General features: G+C 40.1%; 1 protein-coding gene across 1 annotated transcript; it reads left to right on the forward strand.

The window, feature by feature from the left end:
• The first annotated feature begins 3,511 nt into the window (after positions 1–3,511).
• prdm1a (PR domain containing 1a, with ZNF domain) lies at positions 3,512–17,300 on the forward strand. Its single transcript, XM_081388261.1, has 7 exons — positions 3,512–3,580; positions 5,598–5,840; positions 7,987–8,106; positions 9,427–9,679; positions 13,292–14,259; positions 14,849–14,977; positions 15,301–17,300. The coding sequence occupies exons 1-7, from the start codon at positions 3,554–3,556 to the stop codon at positions 15,874–15,876; spliced, it is 2,316 nt and encodes a 771-aa protein (XP_081244387.1). The 5' UTR covers positions 3,512–3,553; the 3' UTR covers positions 15,877–17,300.
• The last annotated feature ends 4,387 nt before the right edge of the window (positions 17,301–21,687 follow it).

A 21,687-nucleotide genomic window follows, 5' to 3' on the forward strand; every position in this document is an offset into this window, starting at 1 on the left:
CTCTCCTCTTCTCCTCTCTCTCGTCTTCTCTTCCTCTCCTCTCCTCTTCCTCTCCTCTCCTCTCCTCTTCTCCTCTCCTCTCCTCTTCTCCTCTCTCTCGTCTTCTCTTCCTCTCCTCTCCTCTTCCTCTCCTCTCCTCTCCTCTCCTCTCCTCTCCTCTCCTCTTCTCCTCTCTCTCGTCTTCTCTTCCTCTCCTCTCCTCTCCTCTCCTCTTCTCTTCTCTCCTCTCCTCTCCTCTCCTCTTCTCCTCTCTCTCGTCTTCTCTTCCTCTCTCCTCTCCTCTCCTCTCCTCTCCTCTCCTCTCCTCTCCTCTTCTCTCCTCTCCTCTCCTCTCCTCTCCTCTCCTCTTCTCCTCTCTCTCGTCTTCTCTTCCTCTCTCCTCTCCTCTCCTCTCCTCTTCCTCTCTGTGGTGAGGGCATGTTATGAGTCCTCAGTAAAGCTAACAGAGCTGTTGCTGATCCTCTATTGTTCAGCTGGTTTCTTTCAGGCCACATTAAACCCTTTACATAGACAGTAAAAGGTCCATTTGAATGTGTCTTCAGAGCTGCGAGTCCTCCCTGCCCCCTGGCCTCGACTCGACCAGAGAAAGAGAAGGTGTGTGTGTGTGTGTGTGTGATCAAGCCCTGGAGGCTTCAGACCTTTTATGGGCTTCAAGGCTCTTAAAGAAGCGGATCTTATTGGGGACGACGAACCCTCTTCTCTCGCAGGTCCCCGTTTCAGCTCTGCTGTTTAGAGGAGAATTAAGGCTACGGACACATTCATTTAAACTTTTTCATTTAAAAGCGCTCTCCGTCCACACTAGCGTTTCCCGACGTCTCAGTGTGGATGAGAAACTTCTGGAAAACGCCTGCAAATGCTAAATTCCCCTTTACTGCGCTTGCGTAAACTCTCACGACAGCTCACTGAGACGATACAGACGGAGAAATAAATAATAAAGTTATCACACAATTCTTCTGACAGGATCATTTTATTTAGCAGAATATCTCCTCATTCACTGATCGTCCAGGTCGCTCTCACTCACTATTATATGTTTGGTGTAAAACGCTAAAACTCTCATGTTTCACCGCAGCAAATGCGAGTGAGTTTTCTGTCATGTTTGCAGGACTGTGATGTGAAGAGTGTGTGAAGTAACATATTTTATCAACAGTGTGAAAGTGAACAGCACATTACAGGCACAATACCGCTATAAACATGAACATCTATTAGTACAATACGCGTCACATGACTAAACTTACGTCATTGTTTTTAAACACCTCAGTTTTCACAGTCCACACGACAACAGGACAAAAGAAGGACAAAACGGAGAGAAAAAGAAGAGTTTTCAAACGAAAAAGCATTAGTGTGTAAGGCCTCTGTGTGTCCCATGCTCTGTGCTTCCCTTCAGCCGGAGTCTCAGGCTTTATATCATGCAGAAGGATGAACACACATTAGTCATACTCACCCATGATTAATTAAGCCATGAATATCATATGATATAAATGATATAAACGCATGAGTGTGTTGGTGCCGGTCCTGTGAGGGTCTGTGTGTAAACAGCTGTGGGCCGGGTCGGGGGGGTTCTGGGCGCATGCAATCTTCTGGCTAGTCCTCTGCCAGGAAAGAGTGGGCTGTGTGTGATGTGGTCAACTCTCCGTTTTCACCAGACCAACTCCAAATCACATCTGGAGCACACTGCCGTTCAGCAGATCGGGGTCGGTGCCACTCACAACGCTTCTGAAAGAGCCTCTTCTGCTCAACAAAGCTGCACTTATTTGATTAAAAATACAAAAAACAGAATATTGTGAAATGTTTTCTATTCTAAAGTGTAATTTATTCCTGTGATCAAAGCTGATGTTCAGCATTATTACTTCAGTCTTCAGTGTCACATGATCCTTCAGAAATCACTCTAATATGAGGATCTGATGATCAAGAAACATTTATGATTATTATCAGTTGTGTACAATTTTCTTTCAGGATTCTTTGATGAATAGAAAGTTCAAAAGAACAGCGTTTATTTGGAATAGAATCTTTTATAAATGCTTTACTGTCACTTCTGATCAATTTAACTCATCCTTGATGAATAAAAGTATTGATTTATTTTATTTCTTTCCCTCAAAAAAATGTAATAAAAATTCTTACTGATCAAACTTTTGAACGGTAGTGTTTAATGTTACAAAAGCTTTCTATTTCAGATAAATGCTGTTCTTTTGAACTTTCTATTCATCAAAGAATCCTGAAATAAAAATATAAATAACTGTATTCAACACTGATAATAATCATAAATGTTTCTTGATCATCAAATTCTCATATTAGAGTGATTTCTGAAGGATCATGTGACACTGAAGACTGGAGTAATGATGCTGAACATCAGCTTTGATCACAGGAATAAATTACACTTTACTGTATATTCACATAGAAAACAGATGATTTACATTAGAATAATATTTCACAATATTACTGTTTGTATTTTTAATTAAATAAATACAGCCTTGGTGAGCAGAAGAGACTAATTTTAAAAACATTATAAATCATATCGATCCAAAACTTTTGACTGGTCGTGTGTATTGAGACTATTCTATGTTCTATCCAAATATATTGGTCTAAGTTAGCAAGAGCGCTCTCAGGAGTGAATAACGCACCAGAGAGGATTGTGGGAACAGTGCGGATCGTGTGTAAAAGAGGAACAGGGACGTCAGAGATCTCCCAGTAAACGGCATTCGTCACTGAGTCTCCGTCACAGGACGTCCTTCCTCCTCAGGACGAGAGCGAGGCGCTGAAACATGTTCACTTTCCTCACACACACACACACACACACACACACACACACACACACACACACACACACACACACACACACCTCTGTGTCTCGATCAGCAGAGACATGGGGCCAGCACTGGACAAAACTATTCGTTTTGGATTCATGTGTCTAGAATTTAAAGAAACAAGAAAGAAAAGGAGCAGATTTATCTTTATCACAGGATTATTTAGGATTATAATGCCCTTGTCTGTTTTTAGAGTAAAAAGGACAATGAAAATATTATGAAAGTAAATTTTAAATAAATGTCATTATTATTATTATTTTTATTTATTTGTTAATTATTTTATTTTGCTTGAATAATGTGTGTGTGGGGGGGGGGGGGGGCATTTTAAATTGTGAAAATGTCATGAAAATAAATAGTTGTTTTTTTATGGTAAAAATGCATTAAAAAGTGTTCTGTTAGGTTTAGGGTATAGGTTAGGATTAGATTATAATATTTATAACTGTCTTCATATAAAAGCAATAGGTGTGTGTGAGTGTGTGTGTAGCAGCACAGTGATTGTTAGATCGTGTCCTCTGGGGGCGGAGTCAGTGACACTGGAGTGGGAGGAGTCAGTGGGCGGGGCCAAAGTGCCTTCAACAAGTCAGACAAACATGCTCAGTTAGTCAGTCAATCTCAGGCACTCGCAGGAGAAGTCATTACCATCTGGACTAGCAGTGGGACGAGACGGAGAACTGAGCTGCACCTGTCCCACACACTCACTCACACACACACACACACACACACACTCAGGGGAGAGATCACACACAGCCTCTATGTGTGGCTGGGACCAGAGCGTCCTGGTAAGTGACATTTCTCTGAGCTTATTTCTGTGGGAAGCCAAGAATGTGCTTTACATTACAATCAACTGTTTCTGTTATTACATTAGTTCAATGTCTAGAGCTTATTTAGTTGTGCAGAGGTTGTTAATTATATGTGGTGTGATTGTTTGTTGTGAGGCATGTGAACTGTTTTATTGAGGCTTTCTAGTTAATTCTTTTTTTTTAGTTTTAGTTCTCGGCTATGAGACTAGTCATTTCTATTTATTTTAATTCATTTAAAACAATTATTATCTTCTGTATTTATTGGCTGGATGCATCTATATATATATATATATATATATATATATATATATTTGTTATATAAATAAATTTATATATATGTCATTTATTTAAACTAAATGTTTTTACATGATTTCACCTAAAAGTAGAGTTTCAGATATAGTTTTATGTGTTGTCTGTATATTTAGTACGCTTACATCTGATTTCCATGTTTGTTAATGTTGAGTTTCTCAGTTTCACTATGAGTTTTGGTCCTACAGCTGTCCTACGCGCAAGACTTTCTAACAAAAGAAAAAACAGTTTTCTGCTCTTCTCTTGTATAAAAAAATAGTACAAAATACTAGTATAATAGAAAATGCTCAACAACAACATAAAATATCCACAAATCAACTCTTTTACTTTAGAAGTTGCATTCTGTTCTGAAACATGAAATGTGACTGATTCAGGGAACTTTATAACTTAATACAAATTATAGAACATTTGTGAACATTTGTAGTTTATAGGAACGAAAAAAGTTCCCATGAATGCACAAGGTTTAAAAAACACTCTCAGAGTTTTGGTTGAGAATTTTACCTATTTTGTCTAGAGTGTTGGTTGAAGTATCGGATCGTATCACTTTTGCGTCCCAGTGGAAAAACGCTTCTCCTCTTTTGTTTCTGTTTCTCTCACACACACACACATTCTCCGGGATGGATTGATGGTTCCTCTGATTCCACATTTAGCCTCATTCAGAAGCAGACGGGACTTCCTTCCTCTGTTTTCCTCCATTTGTGACTATTTTTTCCCTCCGGGAAGAAAACAGGGAGAGGGGAAGAGGAACGAGGGATAGTTGATGGACAGAAATGAAGAGTAGGACACTAGAAGAGAGATTGTGATCAGTTCAGCTCAGGATGTCTTTTATTTACTTTAAGGAGCACTTTAGCTTCTCTGTGTTGAAAGGCGATTCGGCAACACTTTATGTATGATGCGTTATAAAAGCTTTCATATTGCATTGTCTTTTTTCATAAATAGTTGTAAGCAAAGTTAAAATGCCGTGTAATATTTGCAGATTTCTTGTTACATCTGAAATGTGTTGTTTTTCGTGTGTTTTCATAGATTACACTTTCTAAAGGTGGAAGTATTGTAATATAGTATAACTGTGGTTACAATTATTAATGAGAACATACAATGCATTATAAGGTGCATAATTAAATATATTATATATATATAAAGGCTTTAACCGCTCTTCGTGTGGAAAAATTACTAAATTATTTTTTATTTTTCAATGAAATTAATGTACTATATTTTAGTTTGATAATGTTTTGTATTTAATATTTAGTATTTTTAGGGGATTTTATGGTACTAAATTATATTTACGCAGTATTTATAATCCATTTATTCACTTTTTGAGCACAGACTTAAACTGGTAAATCTTGACCTCTTTAAAGCAACAGACTGAAGTTTGATCTCTTTTCAAAGACGACACTTGGCAGATTATTGCTGATGTGAAAGAAGTTTTAAAAAGTGAACTTAAAAAAGTCACAGAATGTTATGGTTAAATGTCCGAACAGCACCAGAGGATAAAGTAAAGTGTTACCAGAAACATCCGAGATCTAATTTAGGCAAGAGCAAAAGTTTGAATTAATTTCTTGCTATTAAAGAATATTTGTGTATCATAAATGTTTCATAGGAAAAGAGCATTGATGTAGTTCAACCTTTGCCCTTTACCTAGATAATGTTTAGCTCTCACACAGACTTCAACTCCTCTTCTTGTCCTCAGGCTGCTTCTCATCACAGCTCGGCAATGTTGACTACTGAGGGAGCGCCCTACACCGCAGACAATGAGGAGCTCAAGATGGATGTGGAGGATGCAGACATGACAAAATGGACGGAGGAAGAGTTTGAGGAGAAGTGCACGTACGTGGTGAAGGACCACACCTGGGAGGGTCCGGTGGAGAACACACGGGCCGAGGCGTCCTTGCCCAGAAACCTGGCCTTCAAACACCCGGCACACACCAAAGAGGTACGACAGCGCCAGCACACACTCGTGCTTCCTGAAATCAGGTCACAACGGAGAGAGTGTCACATTATCAAACTGCAAGAACTTTGAATGGTTGTGATTTTTTGTTTAACGGCATCTCCATAAAGCCACACCCACTGATCACACAACTGGTATTAATCTTCTTTATCTGCACTGTCAGCCCTTGTTTTGTTGAAAAAACCCTCCCTGTCTACGTCTGTGTGTGTGCTTAATAATTTCTAACTCGCATTGTCACTCGGCTAACACAAACATCCATACATCAGCGCACCGCATGACAAGCTCCTCGAGCTCCAGAGTGCAAAAGTTGAGCGGCGCGATCGTTTGCCATCTATCACAGCGGGTTTATCTGCAGGTCTGTGTCCACCACAGTCCACACACACACTACTTTCCACCTTTCCTGCGCTAATGACGGCTGACGCTGTGAATGGGATTAGGCTTCTCCTCTTTTCAAAGTGTTTGTAGATCAATAGGAACAGGGTTATGGATTTTTTCATCAATTGCTCTGTCCGTCTTATCTCTTCCTGTGAGCACGTACTTATGAGCTGATAAAGAGTTAGCGCTCTTTCTTCAAGAAACACCTGAGGATCAAACAGGAAGAGAGTGAGTGAAGTCATGTGGGAGATTAGCATGATGAGAGACGCCGTTTAATGAGTGCTTGTAATCGCTCTTTACAGGAGTTTGGGTGAGGAGTGCATAGATCCTTGAAGTATCAAACTCGTACACTGTCTAAATTATCGTGATTTTAACGGTAAAAGAAAAATGTAAAAATACTACGGTGAAAAACTGTTAATTGGTTAACGGAAAGCCAACGTACTATACGGTGAATAACTTTTTTTGGACGTGAAAAGGAACAAGTCATTGTCTAATTTACAGTGAAAAATCGTATATTGACATTCACATTTGATGTATTTTTGATGAAATAACTGTTTCTTCATAGTTTTTTCTAATCAGTTATGTACATTAGAGTTTTATGTTACATTTAATGTTGTTAAATTAATGTTTATTGCATTTTTAAATTTCATTTCATGTGTGTTATGATGGTGTTTAGTCTCTGTGTGAATGACACTGTGCAGCTTCTATATTAGTATTAACTTTCTCGGCTTGTGATGAGCTTTGGTTCATCATGTGACTCTCATCACCGCTGTGATTAGTGGGTGTCAGTGTATTACAATGGTACAAAACAGATATTAGTACTTCAATAGGTCGGTAAATTAACATATCAGATAATGAAATACGGTTATTTACTGTATATTTGTTAAGTCTGTAAAACCTAAAATGTTGCTACCGTATTTTTTACGGTAAATTTCTGGCAACCATTTTATTACCGTAAATTTAATGGATTTTTTTTTTACAGTGTATCACCATTTTGTAGTATGAACTTGGAAAGCCTGCTCCAATAGGCTTTATTAATATAACGCACCTGTGTGATTCGGTGTTGTGTAGAGAGGTTAAGCTCTGGCACTCTCGTCAGAAGTGTCCGTGCGGTTAATCAGAGGTGAAGCGGGACAAACGAGTCGTCTCTCTCAGCCTTAGGACACAACCTTGATGACCTTTCACTTCCCGTGGCTGTCGGGAGAGGTGACGGCTGAAGAGACGCATGGCTCTGTGTCTTTCAAGTGCGCACATCTGGCTGACTGTCAATTAATTACCCCTCTTTCTCTCTCTCTCACACACACACACACACACACACACACACACACACACACACACACACACACACACACACACACACACACACACACACACACACACACACTAATATAATGATGCTAGCAATGAATCAGAAAATGATTTTGGTCATCTACCTCTTTCTCAACCACCTGTTTACCTGCTATTTTTTGACCAGGTCATTGGTGTAGTAAGCAGAGATAAATAACTCAACCCCTGGGTTGTTGTGTCTGACCCATGATCTGGGCAACACAAGAAAACTACCCAAACACTGGGTTGTTACGTCTGACCCAGGAGCTGGGTAACACAAAAAATACCAAAAATACTGAAAAAAATAACCTAAAAAATTACCCCAATGGCTCAACCCAGGATTTGGGTAGAAAAAAACACCCAAGATTTTTTTTAGAGTGTAAGGTCAGCTACCTCTTTCTTAACCACTGTTTATGTATTTTTTGACCAGGTCATTGGTGTGGTGAGCAGAGAATACATCCCCAAAGGCACACGCTTCGGCCCCCTTGTGGGAGAAAGTTACACTGCAGAAAACGTCCCCAAAGATGCCAACAGGAAGTACTTCTGGCGGGTGAGTTGTTTTGTTTCAGAAGCTTTCAATAAAAGTAAAAAAAAATAAAAAATACCGGGTCACTTCCTGTTCCACTGACTGACTTCCTGCGTGACATCATGGGCTGGATGGTTACAGAAGCAGTGAGTTTGTATTGTCAGAGCGATCAGAAACTGCTGAGTAAAGATCTGCTGTTTTGGGAACTGCACTGACTGAGAGTGCAGCGATTCGTTCATCTATATTTGACTGTGCAGTGTGTGGGACCGGAAGTGCAGGATGACTCTTCAGTTCTGCTGCTGTAAATATAAACGTCTTTCTTGAGAATACGTGAGCTTGACGGATCATCCATGTCATCGCAGCATTTGATCAGTGAAAAAGTCAGCATCACAGTTGTTGTGCCACTACCAATCCCCTCACTCGTCGTCACTGAGAAACTTCAGCTCTTATTTATTTATACAGCACATCTAATAGCAACGTTTATTAATTTACCAAGTGAAGGCATGACTACACTCTCTTAGACATACACCCTCACACAACTGTATAGTGAGATCAGTATAGACGAGTTAGAGAAAAAAATGAATAAAAATAAGTTATTACTTCAATGAACAGAATACCCTTCACTAAGTTAAAAAGATAAGTTTTCAACTGAGACTGAACATCTCTATTGCTTGAGCTTGCTGGATATGAAGACTGCTCCACAACTGAAAAAGCTCGCTCAACCTTTGACTTTTTCTTAGAATAAGGGACAAAATTGGTTCGTTGATCTTAATTTCCTACCTGATAAATAAAACCCTAAAGGTCATTTGGGGACATGTTATGCATTCTTTCCTGAGTTCCTGTCAGAAAGTGCAAAGTCACCCCGCTCTAGTCTTATTTTCTGTCACTTCTATTTTGCTGCCAAATCTAAGATCCCCAAGCGGAACAACTCTGGTCTTCACCTACTGGTGACAGCATTGATATCATTCTTTCCTCAGTTACTGTCAGTCTTTCGCCATATGGTGCAAGACAGGTGATGACACAGTCACTGGTGAGAGTGTTCAAGTAGAAGAGGAAGTACAGTGTTGACGTTTCAGAGGGAAACCTTGTTCGTGACGTCTCAAAGTGTTCCTGGAACTTACAATGCTTAGTGTAGAACTCATACTGAGACAGGCGTCCCCCCTAACAAACTTCAGACGAGTCCTAGGACTGTATTAGTGCGGGGGTGTTTGCTGACTCACTGTGTGACTTTATAAGAGCAAATCCCACTCATTTGTTTCACAGACTTGAGAAACACACTGGGGGACTTGAGAACAGAACATTTTAATCGCGTCTGATCTTCGTTTTCTTCTGTATGTTTTGTAGATATACTCAAATGGAGAGTTCTGCCATTTTGTGGATGGACTGGACGAGGAGAAGAGTAACTGGATGCGTTATGTGAATCCGGCTCATTCCCAGCAGGAGCAGAATCTTGCCGCCTGCCAGAACGGGATGAGCATCTATTTCTACACCGTCAAGGCCATTCCCGCTGACCAGGAGCTTCTGGTGTGGTACTGCCCTGAGTTCGCCCGCCGCCTCAACTACCCCGCCTCTGGAGAGATTATGATGCAAAAACTCAGTAAGTTCATGCAAACAACTTCTCTTTGTTTGTCATAGCCCTGGGGTCTCATTTATAACCGCTGCGTGGCACAAAACAGGCCCTGAAAGAGGCGTACGCCACTTCACACGCATAAGTTGTGATTTATTAAAACAAACTTGACAGGAAAATTTTCGCAAACTTTGATCCATGCGTACGAACATTCTGGAGACGGAGCAGTTTAACGACACCGATGATGATCTGAGGAACTGATGAAGGAAAACCACTTTAATCTTCATTATGAGTCCTAATCATAAATACAGTGCATGTTCACAATAAAAGAATGATTAAAACTATCTAATATACACATTTAGATTAAATATGCCATTCTCATTAATGGAGTTAAGCACTTATTTCACATTTCCGAGAAGTTACAACATTTTTAATATTCAAATAAATAGAAATATTAGTAGTGTATGCACTGCTTTTGAACACTTTTCCTGCAGCATGTTGTGTTTTAATGTTTTAACTACAGCGAGGATCGCTTAGCGCATGATGATGATAGCAGAACTCATGGTCTGAGGAAATATTTTCACGCAAATAATGATCAATAATGCACAATAAGGACTATCTGTTTCCATTAAAAATATAAAGGAATTAAAAATACTATTTGGCCAGTGCGAAAAACTTTCTCTGAAATGTATTTTATACAATTTGATTTATTATTGATTATTACTGTTATTTATTCTAAAACAAGGCAAGGATCGGCTACTAAATGATTTTTAACCCTGTAATGCACATCCGTATCTCATATTTTCCTAATGTCTTGTACCGTTAAACATGCATATGCAAATGATAGGATATGCATAGTAAAACACGGCGTTTTATGGCTCATATATGGTTATTTCGGGGAGGAGACACGTGTTCACAATCTTCCTCTGACTGGGATTATAAAGGGAATCTTGCGCATGTTCTGGCGTTCGCACGTTTTTTTTTTAAGTTTTAATATTTTTTGGCGTTCACCATTTTTGTCTTTCGGGCGCACATACACTTTTAGTAAGGATCCTATGCACAGTTTTATAAATGAGACCTCTGGTTCCTCGTTATCTCAGTTTAAGTCAAGGAAAACATGCCATCCCACTTTAGAGATAGACCATTGTGCAAACACACCAGCGTCTTCTCTTTCATCTGCGTTAGGATCGGAATTCTTTGAACCACTCGATTTCTCTGCTTTCTTCCCCAACAATGTTTTCCTTCAGACTAATTACAAAGAATAGCAGTGTAATGTTCCAGCCATTGGTGTTTGAGGATGTTCTTTAAACATGAGAGTGCAGGCTAAGGTTTGTTTTGCCCAACATAATAAACCGGCAATAAAAGTCCTCAAAGCTGAAAGGACGAGACAGAATAAAAGATTGATACGGAGGACAGGGGGAGATTATAGTTAGGTGAACAGGCCAGTCAGTGTGACTCCTCTCCCCAGAGTCATGCGCATACCCCGGGGCCACTGGATGTAGCCGACCCCTTGAGCTCAACACACACACACACACACACACACACATAGACAAGCCTGTAATTACACCTACTCCCTCATACCTGCAGCCTGAAGAGGGAATAATAGCCCCTGGATCTCAAAGCTGAGCAGCAGTGAAACCTAGTGTGACTCAGCCCAAGAGAACGGGGTGATCTGACTGACACAACCTCCCACATGAAACTGATGTAGACGTTGACTTTCTATTTCACTGGCCCTGTCTGGTGTAAAACGACAGCACATTCAGCCAGCGTGTATCTTAAGTGCCTTCATTCCTACCATCCTGCCTCAGGAGGTGTGGGAGGAACTTTTGCATTTGCTTGCCACTTTAAGAGTAAGGAGAGGCTAGTAAGAGCGTGCGCAAGAGAAGAAAAAAAAAAAAAAAAACATCTCCATTGACTAGTTGAACTTCCTGGCGGCAGGGCTGTGCTGACAGATTGATATCTCTGTGATCGCCGGCTGTTTGTTTTTGGCAAGCTCTCTAGGGAGGAACAGAACTGGTGCTATCTGTGGAAGAGAGGTGGGAGGGGAGAGCTGATAACCTCTCGGTTTGTTTACACGTAGCTGCCGGGACAGAAGGATAGGGGAGAAGAGTGTACGGTACATCTTTTAAGGGATGCACACAGTCATATTCACACTTGAATTCAACACAGTTAACCCTGTGAATGTTAAGTGGACAGGAAGCAGGAAGTTATTTAATTGTTTACATCCTTTTAAAGGAGATAAGTATTCAAGACGTATGGGAAAGTAATTTTCTAATTAGCTTTCCACCTTTCATTAAATGTGGGTGTGTGGAAGAGTCCGGGTGGTTTATAATGGGTCTATTTAGCCCAAACATTCTGACTCCTCATCTGATTTTTTTTTTTATGTGAATTCTGTGCAAGCTTTTAAGTTTGAGATTGTGCAGAAATTTGGGGGCTCATGAAAGATCGTTCACTAAATAATATCCGGTCTCTTTGGACTCTACAAGGGAGAGATCTAGGCATGTAGATCCCTATTAGCAGGACGCCATCCGTCCCCCCACACCCACTCAGTGAACCCCATTAGATAGTATCAGTGCATCCATCCCACCCTGACCGGGGCGCTGTCAGGCTCACATCCTGTAGACCCTAACACCAGACAATTTGTCAAGCTGTCACACTAAGTGAACCACTGGGGTGCTTTGTTGAAATTTGGTTTAAGAAGAGCTATGTGCTCCGGGACAATGGAGCTGCTGTATCCCTCAAATTAACAATAACTGGATTGGATGGTCTTGTTTCTCAATCTCGTTGACAAGTAATATGTTTAAAACATAACACAAAGTAGGGTTGTCAAAATTGTCAAAAAATTAAAAAAAATTTGCCGCTTTGAGCTGAATCGTAAACACCTCTGATTGCCCACAATGATCAGCGCACGGAGCAAATTTTCTTTATTACCTTTAGAAAATAGTAATAAAATACGATAAGAACTCATACTCATAAAATATGACAAGTAGAGTCATCAAACCAGTTGATATTTGACTGGTTTTGTCCGTCCTTCTGTTAGACTGTCTCACACATGAATTATGTTGAATATCTGTCAGCTGTTAAATTTAATTACACAATTAGATAATACCAGTTTAGCTCAACCAATCACCAAGCAATGCTTCATTGTGTTCAGTCTGTGTGTAAAAAGAGCATTAGCAATTAAAGAAAACACACTTCAGCAAAACATGATCAGCTCAAAGTGTCTGAATCAGTTCTGGCCCCAGATTTATATAAATGTCACTGGTAGTCTCTGTATGAAGAATATTTGGGTATAATATCTCACAGTTTACTTTATTTTGCTCTCCTCACAGAAATGAACTATAGTGTCCTGCACACACTAGTAAAAAAATATAAAAAATGATATCTGGTGTCTGAATATTTTGTTGTTGGTTAGACTGTATATTTACAACATGTTTTTGAAGCGCTGATCATTGTAGCCAATCACAGACATATTCGATGAGTGCGTGAACATCATGGCCAATCAGAGTTGTTTATGGTTCCGCTCAACAGCGCTCAAAGCGTCACATTTTTTACACATTGACTTGGTACAGAAGTCAGTACTTTTAGACAACTCTAACACAAAGAGAAAATTACTGACATTGTTTTATTGTGTGTGAACAGAGCAGAGCCTGATTGAAGCCAAGCAGCAAGCGACCGAAGTCAAGCACCCGGTGAAGAGAGAGCACAGCGTTTCAGAGATCTTGAAAGACGTTCTGCAAGAACCCAGCAGACCTCTTCCCACCCGTCCCCGTTGCCCAAACACCCCAGACCGACCTCTGTACCCCAGTCCTGTCTATCCGCTCCGCCCTTCCCTAAACGAGGACTTTTTAAAGAGCGCCACAGTGTTTGGCCTCCCGACCCGCTCCCACAGACAGTGTTCAGCGACGCCCAGCCCTTCGGCACACAGCAGTCCCGAGAGAAGTCCAGAAAGCAGTCCTGCACCAGCATCCCTTGAGCCACGAGACAGTCTTCTTTCCTTCTCTCCAGCACTGTACAGTCGAGGCCTGAACCACTACCATGGCTACTCACCGGCCGGCTCAATGCCATTCTACCCGAACCCGCACTACTCACGCTACCTCATGCCCCACTACCCTGTCAGTAGTCTGAGTGGGCCACCTACCCTAGGGGGAATGTTTCCACACATGTACCCGTTTTACAGCAGCCTGATCCCCCCTCATGTACCCTTCCCACCTGGGATGCTTCCATCCGAGGGCGGTCGACAATTCCTGCTTCCCCCTGACTCTCCGGCTCCCAGGGATCTCCTTCTCCCAGCGGCCACCAGTGCCTTTTCCGCAGCCACTTCTCTGAAAGACAAACCCATCATCCACGGGCACGGGCACCACTACGCTCCTGCCGGCGGGTCTCCAACAGCCGGCTCGGGAGCCTCTACGGGACGCGTTCCTACCAAGCCTACCTCAGCCATTCTGAGCACCAGCCGCACAGAGGACGAGGCCATCAATCTCAGCAAGATGAAGCGAGGCTCCGCAGGCTACAAAAGTCTCGATTATCCACTTAAGAAGCAGAACGGGAAGATCAAGTACGAGTGCAATGTTTGCACCAAGACTTTCGGTCAACTTTCCAATCTCAAGGTAAGCAAGAGAACTGTCTCTCTGTGTGCTATATTTGAAATACTCCTCGTAGTGCCTGTAGGGTTGTGTATCGTTTGAATTTTAACGATTCTTAACGATTCCTGATTTCGATTCCATTAAGGTATAAAAAAAAAACTTAGATATCATTCACATATAGTCTTATTGCAAAACATTTAATTTCAGCTGAAGATCATGAACAAAAATCAACAGGCTAAAGAACACTTTGCCTGTAGTTTAAAAATACCATAGAAAAACAACTAGCCTAACTAATATAAATTTCAAGCATTATTAAAGACAAGTAAACACTCAAAAAGAACAAATAGAAGAAAACATTTTTTTTTGCAATCGCAACAATAGATACAACTGAACAAAGATTTACGCTTGAAATTAACAGTAATTTAAGATTTTCAGGTATTCAGGTAGAAACTGCACTTTATAATTAAAATATACATTACAAAAATAGTAATAAAAGTTATTTGTATGCAAACAAGTATCCGATTCCTGACCTCAAGTATTTGATTCCAGAATTGGATTTCAATTTGCTTCGATTCCCAACCCTAGTGCCTATCTAACCTATCTTTATTTTCAGGTTCACCTGCGTGTCCACAGTGGTGAACGACCCTTTAAGTGTCAGACCTGCAATAAAGGTTTCACCCAGCTGGCCCACCTGCAGAAACACTTTCTGGTGCACACCGGAGAGAAACCCCACGAGTGCCAGGTAACATAAACATAATATGTAATATAATGTACAGTCAAACCAAAATTGCTTGGTAATTGGTTGAGCTAAACTGGTATTATTATCTAATTGTGTAGTTAAATTTAACAGCTGACAGATTTTCAACATAATTAATTTGTGAAAACCAGTCAAATATCAACTGATCTGATTGAGTTCTTCTCGTATTTTATTACCATTTCCTAAACTATAGCGAATAAACTGTGATAATGTGAGAAATGTTGAAGGTGTCTGAATACATTTAGCTTTGACTGAGTTCTCCACACAGATGAGAGCGAGATGCTAAAACTCTGCTTTGACCTTCACAGGTGTGTCACAAGCGTTTCAGCAGCACGAGCAACTTGAAAACACATTTGCGGCTGCATTCTGGGGAAAAGCCCTACCAGTGCAAGATCTGCCCGGCCAAGTTTACACAGTTCGTCCACCTCAAGCTGCACAAACGGCTACACACACGAGAGCGTCCACACCAGTGCCCACACTGCCACCGCAACTACATCCACCTCAACAGTCTGCGGCTCCATCTCAAAGGCTATTGCTTAGCGCTCATCCCTCCTCCCAGCTGCAGCCTCGACGAACTCAACCGCGTCAACGAGGAGATCGAACGCTTCGACATCAGCGATAACGCAGACCGGCTGGAAGAGATGGAGGGGTTTGACGTGGACGGCATGGTGGAGAAACAGATCTTTGGTTTGCTCTGGCAAGAGATGGATTTTAAGGCGTCGTATCACACGGTTAGCACTAGCGGAGACCGGCATCCGTCGACACCGTATCGTCTGAGCGAACATGGAAGCGAGGCGTCGGTCATCAAGGTTCATTGCAGCAGCCCTATTCAACTCCTACCCATCACGGTTAAAAAGGAGACAGAGGAGGCCATGGAAACCTAGCCGACGAGACGCTTTGGACCAGAATACACAATTCTTCTCAAAGAATCAGGCCTTTAAAGGGATAGTTCACCCAAAAATTAAAATTAGCCCATGATTTACTCACTCTCAAGCCATCCTAGGTGTATGTGACATTCTTCTTTCAGACGAACACAATCTGAGTTATATAAAAAATGTCCTGGCTCTATAATGGCAGTGAATGGCTGTGTATTTTTTCAAGTCCATGATAAAAGTGCATCTATCCATCATAAAAGTGCATCTTGTCATACACACCTAGGATGAGTTGAGGGAGAGTAAATCATGGGCGAATCTTCATTTTTGGGAGAACTGCTCCTTTAAGTTCAGGGACTTCAGTACTCAGGGCTAACAGACATTGATCCATCAGTGCTCCAGTATGTCCTACACAAATGATAAAGACAATCATATCTTTTTTTTATTATTATTATTATTATTTGCTCTTCTTGGTGTTTATTTTTAAGTTTGTTACTTAATCTATTTAATTTATTGTTCAACGCGTCATTCTTCACAACCAATACGATGTTTACAATGACTCATTGTAATTTACTGTTTTATATATTTCCTTCTACTGTCTTCTTCTTTGCGGATGGTAAGTGTAAATAGTGTCCCGGTTGACTGTGATTTGATGCGCGACTGCAGAGAGCGTCCCACATTCAGGTTGATTTTTTAATGTGGGCTGAAGTCAGAGGAAGGCTTTTTTTTGTTTTACTCTAGGAAGGGTTACATATCTGTGTACGTGTTTTACATACATTTATTTCTCTTAATGTTGAGCTCTACACAATATAATGAATGCAAAAAGGGCATATTATATATTAACAACTGTTACCTCAGATGTGGGAGTGTGTGTGCGTGTGTGTGCTTGTATTGAGAGCTATATGTGATGTTTGTTTTGCTAACCAAATGTCCCAGTGTGCAGTTCTGCATGTGGTCCAAAGAAACGCAGTCTGTCACACACAGGCTGTGAGATCGACACTGCTTCTTCTTCCTTATGTGTGGCACATCACTGAAACCAAAAATGAGAAAGAAATGAGAATGTGTAGAGACTAACCAAAGCGAACTCTTCAGAGATGTGCAAACGCAGTGTGAGCTGCTGCGACTGTCTGTTCTGAGGTCAGTGGTGACGACCACCTCGGCCTTCGTATGCACTGGCTCTTTGTCTTTCATCTTGTGTTTGTACTTTTCCCTTTGTTTTTAATATGATTCTGTCCAGCGATATTAGCAGGAGACACATGTGCTGTGAGGTAGTAGTAGCATCTCATAGACTCATAAAGTATGACCAAAGTCTACACCTCATCTTCAGCTTTAAATTAAAGAAAAAGACTCTTTGTTTACATACTGGTTTACGTAGCTATTTAAGTACAGCTTTGACAAAATGTAAATTATAATATAAATCTTCACTGATCTAATGCATTTTTGTGGCTTGTGTGCTCTTTCATTATATATTGGGTACAAGGTTTGATTTTATTCTCCTCTAAACCACCAAAAACTGAGCGCAGCACTTTCCTAAACATCCTCGTGAAACTGGAACATTTGGCTGATCCTTGACGCCAATTCATTCAGAGAGAAATGTGTTTTGAGCCTCGAGAGGAGATGAACAAAAAAATGTCAAATATGTCAAATGTTTTGGTTTGCGAAATCAGAGGAGCGCAAAACTTTAGTGAGAAAAGGCAAAAGCATTGAGATATATTTCTTCAATTAAAAAAAATATATTTGGCATTCTATCAGATCTGTTATTTTTAACCCTTAAAGAGTTTTTGCATCATAAGATTTGTTTTTCAGATAAAAACAAATGTGCAAAAAAATTATTTGCAATTAAATACAGCCAAAAAAAAAAAAAAAAACAGCCCAAAATAAATTCAATTCAGAAAATATGTGATGGCTCTGATTCTCAGGTACTTACAAATACAGCAAACTACCCTAACCAGTGCATTAACAACTATAGCGAGTAGCTCCGGGGTAAAAGTTAGCAACCCCACAATTACGAGAAGCTTCATGAACATTTCCCATGACTCAACAGACAAAAGAATCAGCCAATGTGTCAAATTCCACACGCACAAATCATGAGCCGTTAGTAATGCCACCACAACAGGCCTATACATCACACTACCCCTCTATAATAATGAAATGCATATGAATGCAAGACAATTAATATCTTTGCACAAAAACATCACAATGCTGTGTACAGTATTGTGACCAGCTGTGACCACAACAGGGCCTTGTGATGGATTATCTGGCGTGCCACGCAGGGTCTCCCACTATGACATCTCATTAGTCTAAAATCCTCATAACTGTACATTATAAATATGAGCTAGGTCCATTTCAAGATGTTCTTATTTTTAATGAAAATCTGTCCGAGCAACATTTACTGAAGCGACCTAAACACTTCAAGCCAAAAACACTGAAAAAACTGAACGAGTAGAAGGTATTTTGATTGTTAGACAGATGTGGTAACACACAGCTCTTCCTAATCCAGCTCTTCTGAGAACACTGACTACATCCACAGGAATCCCTTTCAGCTCTTCTAAACATGTGCATTTATAGGTCCCATGTGAGCATGTGGATTATACTTGATAATTGGCTTTCTCCGTTTCCCGCTGTGATGATGATGAGGATGATGATGTCTGAATCACTGACGCTAAAAGGGGAAAGTTGCAGACACAGTGTTTTCAGGACAGAGAATGGACAGAACAGCACATCTGAATCTACCGATTATTGTTTAACCGAGTATAAACATAAAAGTCACAGGCTCATTGGAAAAACAGGCCTCTATCTACATTTTTAAATATACACAGGCAAATTATTGATAAATAAAGTCGTAATCTCACACGGTTACAGCACAATGTTAAGAGCTCAAAACACTTTTACCACAGTATAATTTGTAAACTACTATATATAGTAGTATATAATATAGTAGTAAATATGTTTTAAGGTTTGCATCACATGACGTAGGCTACAGGTTCGGCTCACCTGATATACAGTAGTGCACACTCTCGAGGAATCAATCACACACAAGTCACAATCACAGAGATAAGAAGATGCAGGTTAACACCACATGCTTTAGCATCTCAGTTTGCTTCTGTTCACACTAGAGTCCATCATCGGAGCTAAAGACGTTTCTGACTTCATTCTCTTCTAAACCACTCGATACGGCACAATCAGTCCAGCTCAGCACTTTCTTAATGACCGCGTTATGATGATGCTCGTGGAAATGTGGCTGATGCTTCACGCGATCGCGGACAGCGAAAAGATCCCCTGTTAATAGTTAGTAATTAATATTACATATTAAAGCGGCAGACAAGCACGCGCTTAGAATAAACAGAACGATACAGTATAATTTAGTTTATAGTTTAAAGTTATCTTTATCGTTCTTGGTGTGAACGGGCCTTAAAGGCACATTAACATGATTTGTATTATACAATACACAACAAATAGTAACATGATAATAAACCGCTGGCTGACTTTTCCATTTGTTGACATGTCATCATCATTAGATTCAAATGGTAAATATCATAGGCTATATTAAGTTGGGTGTCCACCTGAGATAATAACCATATTTATAAGGAAATCATCATAATTAATATTAATAATAATATAAATGCTAGTAATGGTTAGGTTAGGTTTAGTCTAGGCGCTGCTCTATTTTCTAACGAGATAAAGCATTAACAATACCGACATTTCTGAGCGCGCGATACGTACAACAACAAATGTAGAATAACTATAATTTAGCTGAAAAGTCGCCACATTTAAAAATGTCCATAGCATAAGTAGTATAGTTGATGCACTTAATATTCAACAGTTTTATTTATTATTGAATATTATATGAGAACTGAGCTGGATGATGACATCACTGTTTTCTCCAGAGTGGCTAGCTATAATGAACTAAATTAATAACTTTTTAAATGAACTATCTCTGAACTTACTTAAGCTGCATGGAATATATTTATATATATATATATATATATACATATATATTGTATGTATATATTTCCCACATTACTAGTACAATTATGTGGGGTTGTTTCATTAATACAGTGTCTTCTTTTTTCTTGAGTTACTCTGAAAGAATGGAAGTGAAATGTGACAACATGCCCCATCACATGCACATTATAACATGACCATACAGATTCAAATTGTTATCTGATCTGTTAAAAAAATATACAAGACAAACTAATATATTTTGTCAATAAAATACAATAATTAATAATGGTATTTTTTTTGACAACAAACAGAAAAACACAACTATACAGAATAGCTCAAAACATAATAATAATGAATGATTTCTGAGCATTGACTCTTTATTCACCTTTTTCTCATGGTTTCTCAATAATTCATTAAAGTATAGAATAGGATATCATAGTTCTAATAGGGGCTCATTGTAACGCAGTGTGACAACATGCCCCGTCTGCACACCTGGGGTTTATACCCGGCGACTGTTTCTGCTGTTAGATTAGCATTAAACAACTATATCAACTGTTAAATTACAGATATAAGATTAAAATAATATCAGATTTGTCTAATTTTAAATAAACACACACACAAAAAACAGATCTTCCAAAGATTTTTGAATTGTGGGTTATTTTTTTCTCTATACGTGTTGCTATGGCAGTAAAAACTCTAGGTTTGGTCATGCTAGCATGTGTGGAAGTGTTTAAACGAGTGTGTGCAACTACAGCTGTGTTACGCTCTCTCCTACTGAGGAAACAAATGAAGGAAACAGGAAAAAGGAAGGAAAGAGGAAGAAGTGAATCAAAGTATAAAGTCCTTTTTTTAAAAGAGAGAAAACTGAACAGGACACACAAGCTGAGTGACGTCACCGGCGTCCGTCGGCACCTGTGCATTAGGGCTCAGGTTAATGAGAAGAGAGAGATCCTCCTCTCCTCTCTCAGCTCCAGGTGTTCCCTGCGGACAGAGGGAAAGTTGTCTTCGGACACCTCGTATAACTCAGCTGAGTTACGGCCTCGAGTTTTACTTTTATATCCAGTCAGCCAGTGTAGGGGAGTGAGGACGCGAGAGTAATGTGCATACAGACCCACATACGAGACATGAACCTCATTAACTTCACTTCAAAGAGGGTCAGGACTAAACCAGCTTCCCATGGAGGAAACCACGAGATGCAGGACATGAAGACAGGAGTTTTTACTGCTCTTACGGCAGAACAAATGTCTGCGGAGAATGACAGAGGAGTAGAGTGGCTCCTGTGATCTTTAAGTGACGGGTTTACAGGAATCAGTGAGTCTCGACCTCTTTATTTAATGAACACATGAAGAGAACTGGGCTTCACTTTGATGTTCTCTACGCCTCCCACCCGTCTTCCTGTGTGAAGACCACTGACACACACACACATGCGCACACACTCACACACACACACACACACACACACACACACACACACACACACACACACACACACACACACACACACACACACACACACACACACACACACACAATGGTCCTGAAAATTAAATGCTAACATTTGTTCTGTTTCGTGGTCATTAGTGAACGGAGACGGAGTTCCTCTAGTGGAAGCGTTTGGAACTGCAGCCGAACACACTCTCACTGAACGCTCGTTTACTGAGATATCAGCCGCACATCTGGAGCACAGCTTGTTTATTTTCTCACAGTTTTAGAGTAAGACATGTTTTTGAGAATATATTTCATGTGACAATTGAAAATAGTATTTTTCACATTTTTCATAACATAAAATTCTGTAACTTTTTTAAGTTGTCTTTTTAAAACTTTTTTCACTTCACAGTGTCGTCTTTGAAAAGAGATCAAACTTCAGTCTGTCGCTCT

This window comes from Scardinius erythrophthalmus, assembly GCF_964197995.2.
Source record: "Scardinius erythrophthalmus genome assembly, chromosome: 16".
NCBI lineage: Eukaryota > Metazoa > Chordata > Actinopteri > Cypriniformes > Leuciscidae > Scardinius > Scardinius erythrophthalmus.

Bases quoted from the DNA above. Each gene is read 5' to 3' on its own strand.
- prdm1a (XM_081388261.1), top strand. From the start codon at position 3,554: ATGTGTGGCTGGGACCAGAGCGTCCTG. The intron at 9,680-13,291 runs GTAAGTTCATGC...GTGTGTGAACAG, and splicing joins GATTATGATGCAAAAACTCA to AGCAGAGCCTGATTGAAGCC. The intron at 14,260-14,848 runs GTAAGCAAGAGA...CTTTATTTTCAG, and splicing joins GTCAACTTTCCAATCTCAAG to GTTCACCTGCGTGTCCACAG.